The 17,703-nt window shown below is 56.9% G+C and overlaps 1 protein-coding gene across 2 annotated transcripts; it reads left to right on the top strand.

Moving 5' to 3' along the window:
• Positions 1-2,563: 2,563 nt before the first annotated feature.
• MFGE8 (milk fat globule EGF and factor V/VIII domain containing) lies at positions 2,564-16,123 on the top strand. 2 transcript variants are annotated; one of them, XM_058542417.1, is made up of 9 exons: positions 2,564-2,655; positions 5,360-5,485; positions 5,792-5,923; positions 8,137-8,318; positions 8,706-8,861; positions 9,502-9,646; positions 13,894-14,081; positions 15,107-15,262; positions 15,377-16,123. In XM_058542417.1, exons 1-9 carry the CDS (start codon positions 2,583-2,585, stop codon positions 15,512-15,514), a joined length of 1,296 nt encoding a protein of 431 aa, XP_058398400.1. In that variant the 5' UTR covers positions 2,564-2,582; the 3' UTR covers positions 15,515-16,123. The 2 variants fall into 2 exon arrangements, with proteins under 2 accessions (XP_058398400.1, XP_058398401.1); XM_058542418.1 differs by having other exon boundaries at positions 2,565-2,655; positions 13,897-14,081.
• Positions 16,124-17,703: the final 1,580 nt, after the last annotated feature.

Here is a 17,703-nt window from a genome sequence, read left to right as displayed (position 1 = left end):
ATGTGGTTTTGAATTTGATTTTCCTGATGACGAATGATGTTGAGCATCTTTTCATGTGCTTATTGGCCATTTGTATGTCCTCTTTGGACAAATATCTATTCACATTCTTTGCCCATTTTAAAATTGGGTTGCCTTTTGTTGTTGAGTTATGAGTTATTTATATATTCTAGATATTAGACTCTTATCAGATAAGTGATTTGCAAATATTTCCTCCCATTTTGTGGGTTGTCTTTTCACCTTTTTGATAGTGTCCTTTGAAAAGTTTAAAATTTTGACATGGTTCAATTAATCTATTTTATCCTTTGGTTGCTTGTGTTTTAGGTGTCATATCTAAGAAACCATTGACTAATCCAAGGTCATGAAGATTTATGCCTATTTTCTTCTAAGAGTTTTATAGTTTTAGCTCTTACATTTAGGTACTTGATCTATTTTGAATTGATTTTTGTATAAACTTAGACGTGGGAGTCCAACTTTATTCTTTTGTGGCTATTCAGTTATTCCAGCACAATTTGTTGAAAAGACTTCTTTTTCCATTGAATTGCCTTGGCACTCTTGTTGAAAATCAATTGACCATAGATGTATGGATTTATTTCTGGACACTCAATTCTATTCCATTGATCTGTATGTCTATCCTTATGTCAGTACCACACAGTCTTGATTACCATAGCTTTGTAAGTAGTTTTTGAAATTAGAAAGTATGAGTTTTCCAATTTTGTTCTTTTTTTTTCCCAAAGATTGTTTTGGCTATTTTGGGGTCCCTTCCATTTCTATATGAATCTTGGGATCGGCTTGTCAATTTCTGCAAAAAAGACAGCTGGATTTTTGATAAGGATTATGTTGAACTTGTATATCAGTTTGGGAGCATTGCCATCTTAATATAAGTCTTTCAATCCATGAACAGGAATGTCTTTCTGCTTATTTAGGTCTCCTTTACTTTCTTTCAAGGATGTTTTATAGTGCTCAGTGTACAAGTCTTGCACTTCTTTTGTTAAATTTATTCTTAAGTATGTTAGTTTTTGATGTGATTGTAAATGGAATTGTTTTCTTAATTACATTTTGGTATTGTTCATTTCTAGTGTAAGAAATACAAGTAATTTTTGTGTATTGATCTTTTATCCTGCAACCTTGCTGAATTTGTTTGTTAGCTTGAATAGATGCTTTTTTGTGTGTGGATTCTTTAGGGCTTTTTATATATAGTATAAGATGTGTGATCTGTGAATAGAGACAGAGACAGTGTTAGTACTTCCTTTCCAACTTGGCTGTCTTTTATTTCTATTTCTTGCCTAATGGTTCTGGCTAGAACCTCCACTGCCATGTTGAATAGAAGGAGTGAGAGCTGACATCCTTGTCTTGTTCCTGATCTTAGGGGAAACATTCAGTCTTTCACCATTAAGTATGATATTAGCTGTGAGTTTTTCATAGATACTCTTTATAGGTGAGGAAGTGCCCTTTTACTCCTAGTTTGTTGATTGTTTTATCATGAAGGGGTGTTGGATTTTATCAAATGCTTTTTCTGTGGCTGAGTTGATCCTATGTGGTTTTTTCCTTCTGAACAGTTTTAAGAAGGGCCTCCTGCCAGTAGTAAATTCTGACTCTAGTCTCAACCTAGGTCTCAACATAGCTGGTAGGGGAGATGTCTGGCTGTTCATTTTTGGGAGGGAGGTCTAGTCTGATTGGAACACTCATTAAAATCATTTATTTGTAAATAGGTAATACTTGAACATGATAAAAAAGAATCACTTAGTAAAAAGTCAACTGTGACAAGCAAGTCTCTTTCCCCTTAGGCAACCACTATGCTCATTCCTTGGATATTGTTTATAGCTGATTTCCTGCTGCAAGGGCAGAGGTGGATGGTTGCCACTGAGCTCTTATGGCCTGCAAATCCTAAAATATTTTCTATCTGGCCCTTCACAGAAACACTTTACTGATTCCTATTTTAGTCTTTTACCATTTCAAAGGATGCCGCTATGATATGCTATGATATCTTTGTATACATGTCATTTTACACAAGTGAGTTTCTGTAGAATGACTTCCTCTAAGTGGAATTGCTAGGTCTCATGGTCTCAGCATTTGTCATTTTGATAGGTATTGCCAAGTAACTCGCTGAGAAGTTGAACCAATTTACACTTCCTCCAACAATGCATGCTTGGCCCTGTTCCCCACAGCCTCAAACTAACAGTGTGTTAATAATTTGATACTTGCCAATACTCATTGTACTTTTAATCTGCATTTTTCTTATGAATAAGGTTTAGCATCTTTTCTTAACTCTAAAATTAAAAACCAAACAGCAACTCCTTCTGAGCCCTTCCCTGCCCAGCCGACTCAGGACTCGGGGCCTGGTCACCAGCACCAAACGGAACGCGGGACCGCCCGGGCAGAGACGGGGGCCGCGGACCCCTCGGCTCCCGGCTTCCCTCCCAGGCCGCGGAGCCCCGCCCCGAGTCCGCCTCCCGCCCGCCTGGGCGGAGCACGTGGGCCGGCGGGCGGGGCCGCGCTGCCTGATTTATTCCCGTCCAGGCGAAGGAGTGAGAGCCCGCGGTCTCCGCAGCCCCGCGCCGGTCCCGCGCCCGCGCCCGCGCAGCATGTCGGGCCCTCGCCTGCTGGCCGCGCTCTGCGGCGCGCTCCTCGGCGCCTCGGGGCTCTTCGCCGCCTCCGGTGAGTGGCCCGCGCCGCCCTCGCGCCCTCGCCCCTCCTCCCGCGCTCGCTCGGAAGTTCGCCGCGGCGCCCTCCCTCCGTCTCCGCTGTTTACAAACTTGGGCAAAGAGTCGGGGCCGTGCGGAGGGGTGACTTCTCCGGTCGGAGGCGGGGATGCGCTCAGCCTCTCCTGCTGTCTCCGCGCCTGTGGGTTTTAGCCGGTGATAGAGGCTTGAGCGTTGGGCGGTGACTCGGGACACTGTTGACAGCCCAGCCGCCCCTAGGGATGTGGCTTACACATCACAAAGGAATCCGCTGTGTCGGGCCTCTCTTTTTCCATCTGCAAAATGAACCCATTGAACTGTGCCTGACTCTTGCGCGCCTTCTACCTGGAAGTTTCTAGGGCTCTTGTACTGATAAGGCTTCAGCCAACTTTCTCTGGCAACTCCCTCCCAACCCCAGGCGGCTGGTTAGTTCATTGGAGTTTTGCGCCCCAGCTCGTAGGTGTGTGATCAGCCAAGCGAAGGTGTGGGGTGGGCACACGGGTGGACGGACGGGGTACTAGGGAGTCGGTGGAACGGACGGGGCTCTAGGTGGGGCCGAGGAGGGGGCTAAGAGCCCAGGGAGGGACTAGGAAAAGGGCTTCCTCCTGCGGTGGCGGCTCTGCCTCCCTCCCGCGGCCTTGGCCTGCTGCTGTATCTTCCTTGGTCCTCCTCCCCCACCTAAGAGGCCTCCGCCCTCTTGCAGGCCGGTCACGGGCTGCCCATCCCCTTCAACGTGGAGCGGCTCAGTCCCCTCCAGGGCTGGGAAAATGATGCCCACTGGGGAGGGGAGTGCTGGCAAGGACTCTGTAGGCATCTCCTCCATCATTTTCTCCTAGAAATAGGACTGACTGAAGCAAGGGGAGGGGTCCCAGCTGAGCCCTGGCTCTGCCATCCGGTGACACTCTGACCCCCAGGCCTGGGGCGGAAGTCTTAAGGGCACTCCAAGCTCCCACGCACTTGGGAGCTTGTGGCTCTCCCCAGCAACCCTGAGAGACTGCTGGTCTTCCATGTCCCTTTCCACTCCTCTCTGTCCCCACAATTGAGCCCTGGCAAAGTAGCCCAGGGGAAATCTCCCAAAGGGCAGGACCCTGAAATCCCAAAGGTGCTTTTATAGAGGGTGATCTGGCTTTTCCCTGAAAGGGGAAGCACCGAGGCTGCTGTGCACAGGTGAGTCAGTCTAAGGCCCGCCCGGTAGGGGACACCTTTTGCTTTTCCTTTTTCCCACCGACGGCTTTGCCCTGGAACAGTGTGGGGAGGGGGCGCCCCGGCCTGGAGCCGTGTGGGGAGGGGCGCCCCGGCCTGGGGCTGCGTGGGGAGGGGGCGCCCTGCCCTGGAGCTGTATTGGGAGAGGACGTGGTTGGGAGGGGGAGGAAGAAGAGTTGGATCTTGTTGGGACAGGATCCCAGGGCACTGGCCATTCCCAAATCTCTGTCTGTGGCAGTGCCTGCTGCCCGCCAGGTCAGGGGAGGGGATTAACCTGCTATTTAAAGCCAATGACTAATAGCTTGTTGGGAGCCGCCTTAAGCTCCCGAGGCCGGGGCTGAGGTGGAGCTCTGAGGGCTCCATTGCTCACTAGTGGTGTCCCCTTCCCTGGAGCCCTGGCCTTGCTCTCTGGGGCTTTGGGATTTCAAGAGGGGCTCCAGCCTGGGATGGTGTGATTCTGCAGAGAGGAAAAAAGATGTCTTGCGTCTTAGCTGACATGATGGGTTTGGGTGTGGGACCTGGGGCATCCCTTCTGGGATGCTAAGGTCGGCTAGAAGACCCTCCGCAGGCCTGGCTGACCTAGTGGGCTGCAGTTCACCAGAGTCAAGGGACTGGGGACAGGTTACAGGCACATCTTTGACCCAAGCCCCCAACCAGAAGCTGTGAGGTCCTCTGCAGCCCTCCTCCCACCTGTGTAGTCTTGGTCCAGTGTTTCTCAAATCCACCCTTCCTCCTCACCCCTTTGCCTGACTTCCTCTCACCAGGAGGCTGTGACAGCTTCCTTGATGCTCTCCTGGTCTCCCACCTCACCTGCTCCAGTCACATTCCCATCCAGCGGCCAGAGGGATCTTCATGTAGCTACAAAACGCTCCCACCCACCCAGGAGCCCGTGCCAGCTCTGCACGTGGGCTTTTCTCATTCTCCTTCCCAGGACTGGAAATGGCTTCCCCACTCCCACCCCATGCTTGAGACTCTCTGATGTTGTTTTTCCTGGTGGACAATGGTGGGCAGGCTGAAGGAAGGTTCAGAGCCCGTGGTCTGCAGGATAAAGAATCTAAACTTGTCATTCTTAAGGTCCCTCCCAGTCTGGCCCCAACCTACCTTTTCAGCTGTGTCTTTCTGTTCTCCAACATATCACGCCCCCTGTGCTTCTGCTTTTCTTTAGAATGGTCTTTCCTCCTTCCCCAGCCTGGCACACTCCCACTCTGTCTTTTAGACCAGTGCACATGTCCCCTCTTCTGTGACCCTCCATCTCCCTGGCGGGAACCACATCTCCAGTGGCCCTTGTGAAGGCTTCTGTCAGAGCTTACAGCACCTCTTCCTCATCCAGGGATTTGTCCGCCTCTTTCCCGTGGCTTCTTGAGGTCTGGGCTGCCCCTGGTTTCTCTGTCTGAGGGGCCCAGCACGTGCTTGGTCGTTGGCTCCCCAGAGACTTCCTGAGTGAACGACTTGGTGCTGAGTCAGAGCCGCCATTGCAGGTGACGTCTGTGACTCCAGCCAGTGTCTGAATGGTGGGACCTGCTTGTTGGGCCAGGATGACCTCCCCTTCTACTGCCTCTGCCCCGAAGGCTTCACGGGGCTCCTTTGCAACGAGACTGAGACAGGTACCTGCCCTGGGTGTGCCTGCTGCCCCACACCCAGCGCCCAGCGGGAGCACAGGCTACTGGGCTGAGCTCGTCCTGGAGTGGGTGGTGGTCCCCAGCACCTCTCCCATTGTCAGCCAGCGTTTCCCTGGGAACTCCCAGGCCTCTTGGACAGCTGGGGGCTCCTGCAGATTGCAGGAGGGAGGAGACGGCTGGAGGAGGCAGGCAGTGGGCTGAGTTTTCGCCTGGGGTCCTTCTGCTGCTGCCTTTCTCTGTCCCCGGCTCCTTCCTGATCACCTGCCCATCTTACCGGCCTCCCCTGCCCAGGTCCCTGTATCCCAAACCCCTGCCGCAATGATGCCGAGTGCCACGTGATCGACGACGCGCACCGAGGGGACGTCTTCACCCAGTACGTCTGCAGGTGCGCTCGTGGCTACACAGGCCCCCACTGCGAGACCAGTGAGTATCTGGGGCGTCAGCTCGGAGGCGGACCTTGGGCTGCGGTCTTGGCAGCCCGGGCCACGTGCTGGCCTTGTGCCCTGTGTCAGGGCCTCAAGGGTGGGACAGAGCCTCGGTTAGGCCATGGGCGAGGGGAAAGGGGTCCTGTTGTCCCTCCCCTGGCTTCTTCCTGCCTGGCCCTCTCTCCTGGGACCGCAGGCCAGGCCTGATGTTGCTGCAAGGGATGGGGGGTGTGAGGACCACAGGAGTCATGGGAGTGCTGTTTCCTGGGTCACCGTGAACCAGACACACAGCTTTAGGGTTAAATCTTGGGATTTTTCTACCAAGAGGGGAAAACTGGGCCCAGGAAGTCAGTAAATAAGGCTTGGGCCTCAGGGCCTGACAGTTCCTGGCCCGCGTTTGACCTGTGTGGCCTCATCACAGGGCTCAGGGAGGAGGGAGAGGCCCAGGCGGGCTGGACCGTCCCCTCCCTGTCAGGAGGTCAGAGGCCCAGCGTGTGCAGAGGGGCTGGCCTGCCTGGTCTGCTTGGTTATCCACTCGGCCACAGAATGGCCCTGGGGGGTGCCCATCTGACATTGCTGGCAGCGGCTCTCCAGCGTCCTCCCTCCTGGCCCAGCTGGAGTCCCTCCCACCAAATCAGGACTCCTCCTCGCCCGTGGTGGGGGGTGGTGAGTCCACATCTGAGGCCCAGGGATGAGTGTGTGGGGGTCAGGTTTCTGCAGTCCAGTGGGTCCGTGCTGAACATCTCAGGCCCGGGCAGGCAGTTCTTCAGGCGGGTGTGGGAATGCTCTCTGAGGCTTGCTGACCTGCGGAAGGAGGAGGGGGGGCTGGGCCAGTGGGGTGGGAGCTGGGGCCCCGGGGGAGAGCCAGTAAAATATCTGCAATGCTTTTCACTTCTGCAGCACCACAGGCCTGTGTCCTGGGCCTTGGGCTGAGGCCAGTGTGTTTAAGATCCTGAGATCCTGGGTGGAGGAGTGTGTGTGTGTGTGTGTGTGTGTGTGTGTGTGTGTGTGTGTGTGTGTGTGTGTGTGTGTTGGGGGTGGGCGAGACAGACGGAGCCCTGGGTGGGGCCAGGTGGGCCCGCTAATTACTGTGCTGGGAGCCCAGGTATCCATGGGTGTGCCAGAGTTAAATTACCTACCTGGCCTCCTTCTGCCTCTCGGCCTGGGGTCAGCCCCCAGCTGGACACGGCAGCATCTGGGGCAGAAGGCAGGCGGGGGAGCCTCCCAGAGGGACCTTTGTAGCCCCTCCTTGTTTGTTATGCGGTGTGTTTCCTTGGAGCCCACAAGGACCCACAGGCCCAAAGAATGCGTTTGTGGGTCCCTCAGGGTGTGGACATGTGGGGTGTGAGGACTTCCAGACCCGGGTTCAGATGTCTGCTCAGCCGCCGCCAGCTCTGACCTCGGGCGTCTGGCCTCCCTCCCTGCGAGGGTGTCAGCACCCGGCTCAGCATGAGCCTGGGGTTGGAGCAAGAGCAGCCTGTCCAGGGTTCTGTGCTTGGGACTGAGGCCCGGGCACCCAGGCCCCCCTGGGGGAGGAGAGAGGCTGGGCCCCAGGACCACATCGCTGGGGTGATGGTGAAGGAGGTAGGCCTTGGCCAGGGGCAGCTTCGCAGATGGCTGGGTCAGGACTAGTAGTTGGAAGGGGCACAGGGTACGAGAGAAACAGAATGGCATTCACCTCCCACCCAGAAAACTCCTGCCAGTGGGATTCTAGAAAACTCCAGGCAGATTTCTTATTGCTTTGTGTGTAGCGCACATACTATTCACTGCCATCTGAGGTGCCCCTTCTCCCACAGCCACCCTCCTGGGGAAGCCACGGGCTGGGCTGGACGTGGCGGTCCTCCTGGTGGGCAGGGACACTGGGGAAGAGGAGGTCACATTGGTGTTCCCTCCCACCAGTCCACCCCCCACCCCCAGAACGATTGCTGCTCTATGCCCTGTAAAAGCCAGACCACCTGCCACAGCCTGGTGGGACACTCCAGCTGCTGGTCACGGCGGTGCCCTGAGTGCCGGCCTGGCCAGGACCCCCCGTGCCTGCCTGGCTGCTGTCCTCCTCACCGTGCACGTTTTCTTGGTACCTCCTCTTGGGCCCTCCCTGTCCCTTCAAGGTCTGGGCTCTGGGTCCTCAGTGAGGCCACACTGTCTTACTCTCTTGTCCTCTGGGTGCCACCTGCTCGGTTGGCCCGCTGACTGCCGCCTCCCTCCCCGCAGTCTGTGCCATGCCGCTGGGCATGGAGACAGGCGCCATCACTGACGCGCAGATCTCCGCCTCGTCCGTGCACTTCGGCTTCCTGGGTCTGCAGCGCTGGGTCCCGGAGCTGGCCCGCCTGCACCGCACGGGCATCGTCAATGCTTGGACGGCCAGCAACTATGACAAGAAGCCCTGGATCCAGGTACGGGAGGGCTGGCCCTGGGGTGGCGTGATGGGAGGGGAGAAGGTGAGATGAGTGTGCCTGCATGTGGGGGTCACCACGAGAGGGTTCATAACTGGGGTCCAGGTGGCAGGGAGAGGTTCCCGTGGGTGAAGTATCTGTAAGTGGAGGGCAGCCTTGTGGGGCCTGGAGTGGGTGGGCAGGCCGAGGGGGAGCAGACCCCGGGCTGTGGAGCGGCTGTTTGCACTGGACGAAGGCCCTGGGGGCCTTGTCCCTCCTGTGTGCTGGGTCCAAAGCCCTTAGAGGGCCAGTGAGAAAGCCCACTCCTTTGCTCCCCGTCTGGTGGGGGAGGGGTGAGGATGGAAAGCACCCAGAGATAAAGGTCCCTTCCTCCTCGCCCTGGTCCAGGTGAACCTGCTGCGGAAGATGTGGGTGACAGGCGTGGTGACGCAGGGTGCCAGCCGTGCGGGCAGTGCCGAGTACCTGAAGACGTTCAAGGTAGCCTACAGCCTCGATGGGCGCAAGTTCCAGTTCCTCCAGGATGCAGGGGACTCAGGAGGCAAGGTGAGGCTTATTGGGGCTCTAAAGAAGGGCTGTGGTCAGCACCCCTTGGGGCTGCAGTGCTGTTTGAGGGCCCCCAATGAGGTTAGAGCCCCCTGGGTGACTGGCCGTGAGGTGGGTCTTCAGGTGCCTCTTGGTTCCCAGAAATTGGGAAACCCAGATTATGCCCAGGTTCTGTGGTTACAAGTTACAGTCTCATCTTATAGATGAGAATAGTGAGACCCAAAAAGGTTCAATGACCTGTTGAGGGTGGCTGTCGTGGTGGAGCTGCGAGGCATTCTGAGCCTTCAGGGCTACCAGGTACAGCTGTGCAGGTTGTACACTGCCCAAGGATGTCATTACTAAGTGAGCACCATTCACAATATAGATATCATATGTTTGTGTGCTTCTATCTGTGGGAAAATTGTTATAATAAAGTGTCTTGAGCAAGGAGTGCCTTTTCCTAACTTACACAGAGGCACCCTGTAGATTATAGGTGGCCCTGTGTGAAAGGCAGGGGTTTATGCCCAGGCCCCATGATGACCAAGGAAGGTGTGAGAAGGGGAATCTGTGGAGGGCTGTGGGGTGGCCAGAGGAGAGCTGAGCCCAGGAAGGGGGCCTGCCCACACCGACCCTCCCCTCTGGTCTGCCTCTTCCCTCCTAGGTGTTTGTGGGCAATGTGGACAACAGCGGCCTGAAGGTCAACATGTTTGACTTCCCTCTGGAGGTGCAGTACGTGAGGCTAGTGCCCATCGTCTGCCACCGCGGCTGCACCCTCCGCTTCGAGCTCCTTGGCTGTGAGGTGAATGGTGAGTGCAGGGGCTGTGGTCAGTCGTGGAAGACGGCTTGCTCTGCCCGCTCTTTTCTCAGCCCAGCTGAGCCGGCGGGACGGCAGCGCGGCCCAGGGTCTGGGCTCGTGCAGGAGGCGCGCTCTAGAGGGACCGCCCGGCCGTCCGCAGTCCTGCCTAGGCGTTCGCTGTCTGCCAACCGTGGCATTCTGGTCGGTAGAGAAAAAGACACCACTTCAGTTTTCAAAGAATTTTCATTGATTCTGATTGGTCCCTTGAGCTTCTAGAACACGTAGCATTAGTCCTGTTTTGCAGATGTCGGCTCCGTTCCCTGCTGTGTCCCCAGTGCCTGGATCGGAGGTGCTCAGTGAATGCTTGATGGAGTGAGTGAGTGAGTGAGTGAGGAAAGCGAGGCCCAGATCAATGACTGATCCAGGGTGCACAGCTGGTAGGTGTTAAAACCTGGTCTACATCCCTGGGCTTCTGACACCCACCCAGCTAGTGCTTTTCTTCCCAAACCTCCTGTAGTCTGCATTCTAGGGAAACGTGGGGGCTTCTAGGGTCCTAGGGCTAGAGCTGGTGCTTCCTGCTGCCCTTTCCAGCGAGATTCCCAGATGGAGGGACGGGGGGACCAGAAAGGGACAGGTTTCTGCCAAACCAGGAAACACTCACCATTGGAGAGGTCATGGTGCAGGGGTCAGGGTGCAGGGGCCGGACTGAGGTGTTTCAGCCCGGCTTGCTCTCTGAGGTCTGGGTATTTCCCGCCTTGCAGCCACAACGCCACCTGCTGGCCCCTGGTGGGACTGTAGGGCTCACCAGGCAGCTGAACGGCTGAGGTGGCTCTGCCTTTCTTGTCTCACCCAAGACCCGCCCTCTGCGCCCCTCCCCCTCTGTGGCACCTCTTCCTGTCGTCCCATCTCTGGTACCGCCTAGGACTACTTAGAGCTGCCTTTCGTGCCTGGCTGCACTTAGTCTTTTTCTCATATGAACTTGCGTCTGTGTTCCCGCTCCCGGGCTCACTGCCTCTTGAGCCTAATTGTTTAAGTGGGGAGTAAAAGGCTTTGCCTTCTGCTAAAAGGAAGTTTAGGCAATTGGTAAAGGGTAGAGACAGGTCTGGGGGCTCCACCTGGGGCCCCTCTCCCTGTAGTCCTTCACCCCTTGCTGTCGTGGTCTGAAGCCTTTGGCTTAATGTTGCCTGCCTGAGTCCGTCACGGCAGCTCCCTCTGGGGCCACAAGAAAGCCAAGGAGGTGAGGCTGCCTATCTGCTTCCCGCAAGGTCTGGACACCTTTCCCTGGCAGGCCTTCCAGCCGGCTGGAGAGAGTGTTGGTGTGCACATGTGTGCACGTGTGTGTACACATGTGCACCTGTGTGGGGCTGAGGCCTGGGCATGCCCTGCACCAGGATTCCTCCTCATCACAGGCAGACATGCTGTCCTTGATGAGTCGATTAGTTATTTAACTCAATAGACATTTATTGAGATTTATTAAGCTCTTTCGGAGTACTTGGCTCAAGGGAACAATACAGGTGAGATCCCTGACCTCGTGGAACTTGCATTCTAATGAGCGAGGCTGATGCGAGACAAAGAGCAAATAAAAGAAAAACTAGAGGGTGATGTGATGAGGGTGACTTGGGGTGAGGGGAGGGGATGGCACGGGGACTGTCCTGTTGGGATGGCCTTTGAGTGGAGGCTTGAATGATGGAGCACATGCTATGTAAAGAACTTGGGAAGAGCATTCCAGGAGAGAAATTGGCAAGTGCAAAGGCCCTGGGGTGTGTTGAAGGATAGAAGGAAGGCCAGCGGGGCTGGAGCCTAGAGAGCAAGGGGCAGCTTGGTGAGTGATGAGGCTGGAGAGGTGGGTGGAGCCAGACCAGGCAGGGGCTATGTGGACCATTTTAAGGACTCATGTCTTTATCCTCAGATAAAGATATCCTTGCTCAGAGGATATGATTAGAGTTGTGTCTAGAAGTGATCCTTTAGGCTGTGTGGAGACTGGGGCAGAGGGCCACTGTGCGTGCGGGGTGACCTACGGGAAGACAGGTGGCCTGGGTCAGGGAGGAAGGTGCAGTCAGTGGGTTTGGTGGATTAGAGCCCTCAAATCTAAGTGAGCTTGGGGACCAGCAGCCTGGGCATCTGTGCCCCGCCCTGGACCTGCTGAGACAGAATCGCATTTTATTTATTTTTTTATTTTATTTTTTGTGAGGAAGCTTAGCCCTGAGCTAACATCTGACGCCAATCCTCCTCTTTTTGCTGAGGAAGATTGGCCCTGGGCTAACGTCTGTGCCCATCCTCCTCTACTTTATATGGGACGCCGCCTCAGCACGGCTTGACAAGCGGTGCATCGGTGCGCGCCCGGGATCTGAACCTGTGAGCCCTGGGGCCGCTGAAGTGGAGCGCGTGCACTTAAGTGCTGCGCCACTGGGCCGGCCCCCGAATCCAGGTTTTAACAAGACCCCCCCAGGTGATCTGTGAGAAGCACTGCTCTTATACCTCGTTTTACAGGTGGGGCTCAGAGAGGGAAGGGACTGACTTCCCAGGGTCACATGGTGAGTGATGGAGCCGAGAGTCCTGGCCCTGGGTTCAGTGCCCCTCCCACCCGCATTTCCCCTGGAAGGCTATCTGACTTCCTGGGGGGGGCCCAGGAGGCGGGGGACATGAACTGCTGGAAGCAGATGGTCCGGAGAAGGGTCCACCTTGAGCAGATGCTGCGACTTGGTGTCCCCTGCAAAGCTGCCCCAGGCCTTAGCCTGCCTCGGACGGACGAGCCACCTCCCAGCGCGTAGCCTCTCTGTGTGAGGAGGGAGGGGGTTACCTGGTGTACCGCCCTCACGAGGAGGCAAACGTCTTAGTGGCGAGGGTGCACGCGTCTGGGGCGACAGTGACATGAAGCGCCACATACTACAGCTTGCTCCCGGCAGGAGGCCTGGGTTTCCAGGCCCCTCCCCCACCCCCCAATTTCCCAAAGGGACAGAGTGGTGGAGTGGGGGTTCTGCCAGGTACAAGACACATCCCCACTCTCTTGGGAATTTTCTCTTCTGCCCAGCCCTGACTGTCCTGGCTACCCGCAGGCACAGACGACTGGTACAAAGCCGCCGGCACCTTCCTGAGTGTTTGGGGCAGGCCTGAGGGAACATGAGGCCAGCTCCTCAGGCCAGCCCCACAGACCTGACAGCACTCTGGGGGTTCAGTGTTGAGTGGGTGAATGACGCTGCGGGACGGGCTGCCGGCGAGGACACGGGATCCTCCCTGAGCCCCGGGAGTCCTCACTTCTCTGACTGCCACTGCTGGAGGCCAGAAGTGTTGTCCGTTCATTGCTGGGTCCCCACCGGCAGGCCTCCCGGCTCTGGGGCTCTGGGTGGGCACACAGGTGGTGGAGGTGATGTTGCAGCGTAGCATGGTTGTAGGAGTTTGTGTGTGTGACTTGGGCACGATGCTTCATGTCTCTCAGCCTCAGTTTTCTGTCTGTAGAATGGTGACTAATATCTTCATTCAGGTTTTTGTGGGTGGATTAAATGACTGACGTAAGTACTGAATCGATGAGATGCTGTTATTAATGTTCCTGACGATAATCCCAGGACTCAGCGGTGCGTGGGGTGGCTGTACTGCAGGAGCGACAGAGGAGATGCTGGGAGTCCGGGGGGGGGACAAGTCTCGCCCATGTGAGGAAGTCAGGGCAGGCTTCTTGGAGGAGGTGTCTCCCGAGTCAGGCTTTTTCTTTTTTGTTTTTTTTGAGGAAGATTGGCCCTAAACATCTGTTGCCAATCTTCCTCCTTTTTTCCTTTTTTCTCCCCAAAGCCCCAGTAGATAGTTATATGTCATAGTTGTACATCCTTCTAGTTGCTTTATGTGGGATGCCGCCTCAGCATGGCTTGATAAACATTGAATAGGTCTGCACCCAGGATCCGAACCAGTGAACCCTGGTCTGCTGAAGTGGAGCGCGTGAACTTAACCGCTATGCCACCCGGCCGGCCCCCGAGTCAGGCTTTGAAGGAGGGTGGCAGGTGGTGGATGAGGGCCTGCCCTGTGCAGAGGGTGAAGGACAAGTCAGGGTGGGGTGGGTGCTGAGGCAGCTGGCTGAGGCGAGGAGTGGGGGACAGGCAGTGAGAGAGTAGACGGTTGGCTCTAGAAGGTGGAAGGAGCTGCTGTCTGTCGTCCAGGAGGATGCAGGGGCTGGTCAGGACCCGCAGAGTTCTTTCCCCTTCCTAGCCTGCACTCACACCCTGGGAGGCTGTGGACCCCGGATCTGGGTGACAGCCCCCCCCTTGCCAGCAGGCTGTGCTGAGCCCCTGGGCCTGAAGGACAACAGCATCCCCGACAAGCAGATCACGGCCTCCAGCACCTACCGGACCTGGGGCCTGAACGCCTTCAGCTGGTATCCCTTCTACGCGCGGCTGGACAAGCAGGGCAAGTTCAACGCCTGGACCGCCCATAGCAGCTCTGCCTCCGAGTGGCTGCAGGTGAGTCGGCCCCTCCTGGGGTGCGGGACTGGGGCCGCCAGACCTTCGGCCTCGGCCAAGCCCAGGCTTCTGCTCCCCGAGAGGGAGTTTGTGAAAAGCCTTGTTTCTCTTTGGCTTTGCTCGTTGTTCCTCCCCTGTGCCCCCGTCTCCTGATTCTGTAACTCCAGTGGGGAGAGAGGGAGCTCAGCGTCACTTCCACCAGGGCCCCAGCCCCAGTGGAGAAAGGGTGTGTATGTGTGTGAGTGAGTGTGTGTGTATGTGTGTAGGGTAGCACCACCTCCATTGGCTGCCACAGGGTGACAAGGCTGAGCCCCCCCCAGACAGCAGAGCAGGATGGAGGACTGACCCCTGACCCAGGCGCTGTGGGATTTCTCCGCCTGGCACAGAGCAGATGCGCTCTGAGGCACACCATGGGACAGCCTGTGGATTTCACTAAAATGGGGAAACAGGAGAGTCACGGAAAACCAGGGCATCCGCTCATTTTCTAGATGGGGAAACTGAGTCCCGGCAGGGTGAGGGTTTGCCGGGGGCCCACCTGCTGGTTGGCAGTGAGTTGGGTTTGCAGGCTGAGTCTTGGGGCAGCCTCCCCGGGATGGTCGGGGAAGGGGGGCAGGAGGTCTGACTCTGGGCCCCAAGGGGGCATGTTAGCCTGTGGAGCCAGGTTGCGTGATGAGCCGCCTGCCTGTGGGCTCCCTCAGGACCAGCGTCAGGCTCTGGGCAACCCTGCAGGGGCCCCAGGAGTTCATGCCCCTGCAGGCTCCGGCCTCTCCTGCCCTGTTCCCATCAGAGGAGGGGCTGGCCGGGGGGCTCAGGGTCTGAGATCTGAGCTTCGTTGCAGTGAAGTGCCGAACAGTGACTGACAAAGTAGTTGGTATTATTTATGCCCGTTTTATAGATGAAGCAACTGAGGCTCTGCCAGGTGAGGTCCTTTTCCCAAAATTAGAATTCATGCCCCAGTGTGTTTGCCTTTTCCCACCTTATAGAGGTGGTTCGGGCAAAGAAAACACGGTTGGTTTTTCCTGTAGGTTGACCTGGGCTCCCAGAGGCAGGTGACCGGTGTCATCACCCAGGGGGCCCGAGACTTCGGCCACATCCAGTATGTGGCAGCCTACAAGGTGGCCCACAGTAACGACGGCATGAACTGGACCGAGGTCAGGGACCAAAGGGCCACGGACAGCAAGGTGAGTGTCCGGCTGCCCTGCCCTCACCACTCCGGGGGTGCCCTGTGGGCCTGGCCTGGGCTCCGAGGGGAGGGGCTGGCCTGGGGCCTTCCTGACCGCCCCCTCTGCCTCCAGATCTTCCCTGGCAACTTGGACAATAATTCCCACAAGAAGAACATGTTTGAGACGCCCTTCCTGGCTCGCTTTGTGCGCATCCTGCCCGTAGCCTGGCACAACCGCATCACGCTGCGTGTGGAGCTGCTGGGCTGTTAGTGGTAGGCCAGGCTGGAGGACCGGAAGGGCCGTGGGGCACCTGCCCCTTCCCTGGTCCTCCTGGCCTTCCGTGGGCCTGCTGCCGCCTCCACTCTCCCTTCTGATTGTAGCCGACCTGGGGGTGGGGGTTCCTCTTCCTCCCCTCTCCCCCTCCCCCTTCCTCCCATGTGCCCCTGGCGCCCAGCCCTCATGCCATCCCATTTTCTTAGGCACTGTGGGAGCTGAGTAGGTCTGGGATGGACAGGGAAGGGCAAATAGGGGGTGTGGGTGACCGGCACCTCTCAGACCCCAAGTCCAGCCTCTGTGTCCTCGGTACCCCCTCTCCCACACCTCACATTCCACGGCCCTGGAGGAAGGCCCTCAGGCGCCGGGCAGGAGATAAGAGGCATGATACTGCCACTCCTGCTGCTGCCACCTAGCCCCTGACACTGCCCCCTTATCTCCCTGCAGACCCCTCTTGACCCTGTCCTGAAGCCTAGAAAGAGACAGAGGGTGTGGGGTGGGTCTGTGGAGAGAGAGGGGAGGAGGGTGGACAGGGGCCCTCTGTGCTGGGTCTTTACCCCAGGGTACACAGGCAGCTTCCAAAATATATTTATATCACCCCTGGAACTCCTGCTGCTGTTCATCGTTGCTCTGTTGAAATGGGCTTCGGTCGCGCTGGTCCCCACCCAGCACCCTCTGTCCTCCTGAACCCCAGCCTTCTTGTGTGGCCTGCCTGACCACAGAGAGCTTAACAGCGGCAGAAGGGGCCAGCACTTCCGATCCCAGTGCCTGGTCTCCCCCTCCAGACCCCTGCAGCCCTGGGGCCTCAGATGCCAGCCTGGTGAGGGGTCCAGGGGTGCCTGGCACAGAGGCCGTCTCCCTGAATGCCTTTGCTCCCTTCCCACGCCAGGAAGACAGGCTGAGGCTACTGGTTTCCCCCTTCGGCAGTTTCCATTTTCTCTGCAGCTGGAGTGGCGGGCTGGAGGAGCTGTTAGAAACTCAGTGAACCTGGGCTGCTTTCAGAGCTGCGGGAGGCCCCAGGGTGGGGTGCCGTGTGGGATGGGAGGGGCCGGGGCTCTGCCAAGTGGGTGTGAGGCCTCCTGGCTGAGCACACTGGTTCCTGGGAGGCCGTGGTGTATCCACTCCAGGGCTAGGAGGAAAGTTCCAGGGGTACCAGTCCCCTCTGCCCTCCCCACTGCAGGGGCTGTCAGGAAGTGGCTGGGGGGAGCTGTGCAGGCCAGTGCCTTGGTAATCTGGGAAGGGGGCCAGTGGATAGAGGAGGGAATGCTAGCTGGGAAAGGGGCATGTGAGACCACCCTAGTATTCAAGGCCTTGGGACACAAGATGAATTTTGCGGAAGGAACTTTGGGAGCCAGGCTGTGATACGCACAGGCGCCTCTGGGTGGCAGATCTGGCCAAGTGCCTGCCAGAGGTAGGGTGTGGCTTTGTTGGAACTTCATCAGGGAACTTAGTCTGGAATGGCTCCTTCCTGAGAGCTGCTGTTGCCAGGGCTTCTTGGTGGCAGGGACAGAATAAAAGGCCCAGGCCGTGGTCTCCAAAAGAACTGGGGGTGTGGGGCTCCCCACCCCTGGGGGCCCTCGGCCCACTCCTTCCCGTTTCAGAGCTCTCCTCTACAGAGCTGCACGGACTGGGTTTGGAGTCAGTCTTTCTGGACTCCCTCCTGGGAGCATTTCCTACCCCTAGCCCTGTTCTGGCCTCTCCTGGGCACTAGCAGACAGTGGGAGAAGCATCTGGCCTCCCATCTCTGCTCTGGGATGGTCCTGCCTCCCCAGTAACTAACTGTAGCTCGCCACTTGCTGGAACCCAGGAGTCCCACTTGCAGAAGGGGAAGCTGAGAGCTTCCCTCCCGACTGTCAACTTGCCCCTATTGGTGGCATTCATTATTTTCTGTGGGCCAGTCTCATTGGCTTGCTGGCCCTGTGGGCTGATGGGCAGTAGTCATAAGCCCCCCACCTGGCCCAGGAGACCCGAGGTGAGCTGTAATAGCCTAAGCCACCTCTCAGGCCCTTCTGCTTGTCTTTGCAGCCTTGGATGTATTGGCCACCACCTTCTGAAAGTCCCCCTCCTGGGACCTGGCATGGAGTCCCCTTTCTCCGGACCCCTCTGTCCTTAGCCCTCTCCCTGGGCAGCCTCCTCCACATCTACAGCTTTCGCCATCACCTCCACGAATTTACTTGTTTGTTCCT

This window comes from Diceros bicornis, chromosome 5 (assembly GCF_020826845.1).
Source record: "Diceros bicornis minor isolate mBicDic1 chromosome 5, mDicBic1.mat.cur, whole genome shotgun sequence".
NCBI classification, from domain to species: domain Eukaryota; kingdom Metazoa; phylum Chordata; class Mammalia; order Perissodactyla; family Rhinocerotidae; genus Diceros; species Diceros bicornis.
This window is presented reverse-complemented; position numbering and strand designations above follow the sequence as displayed.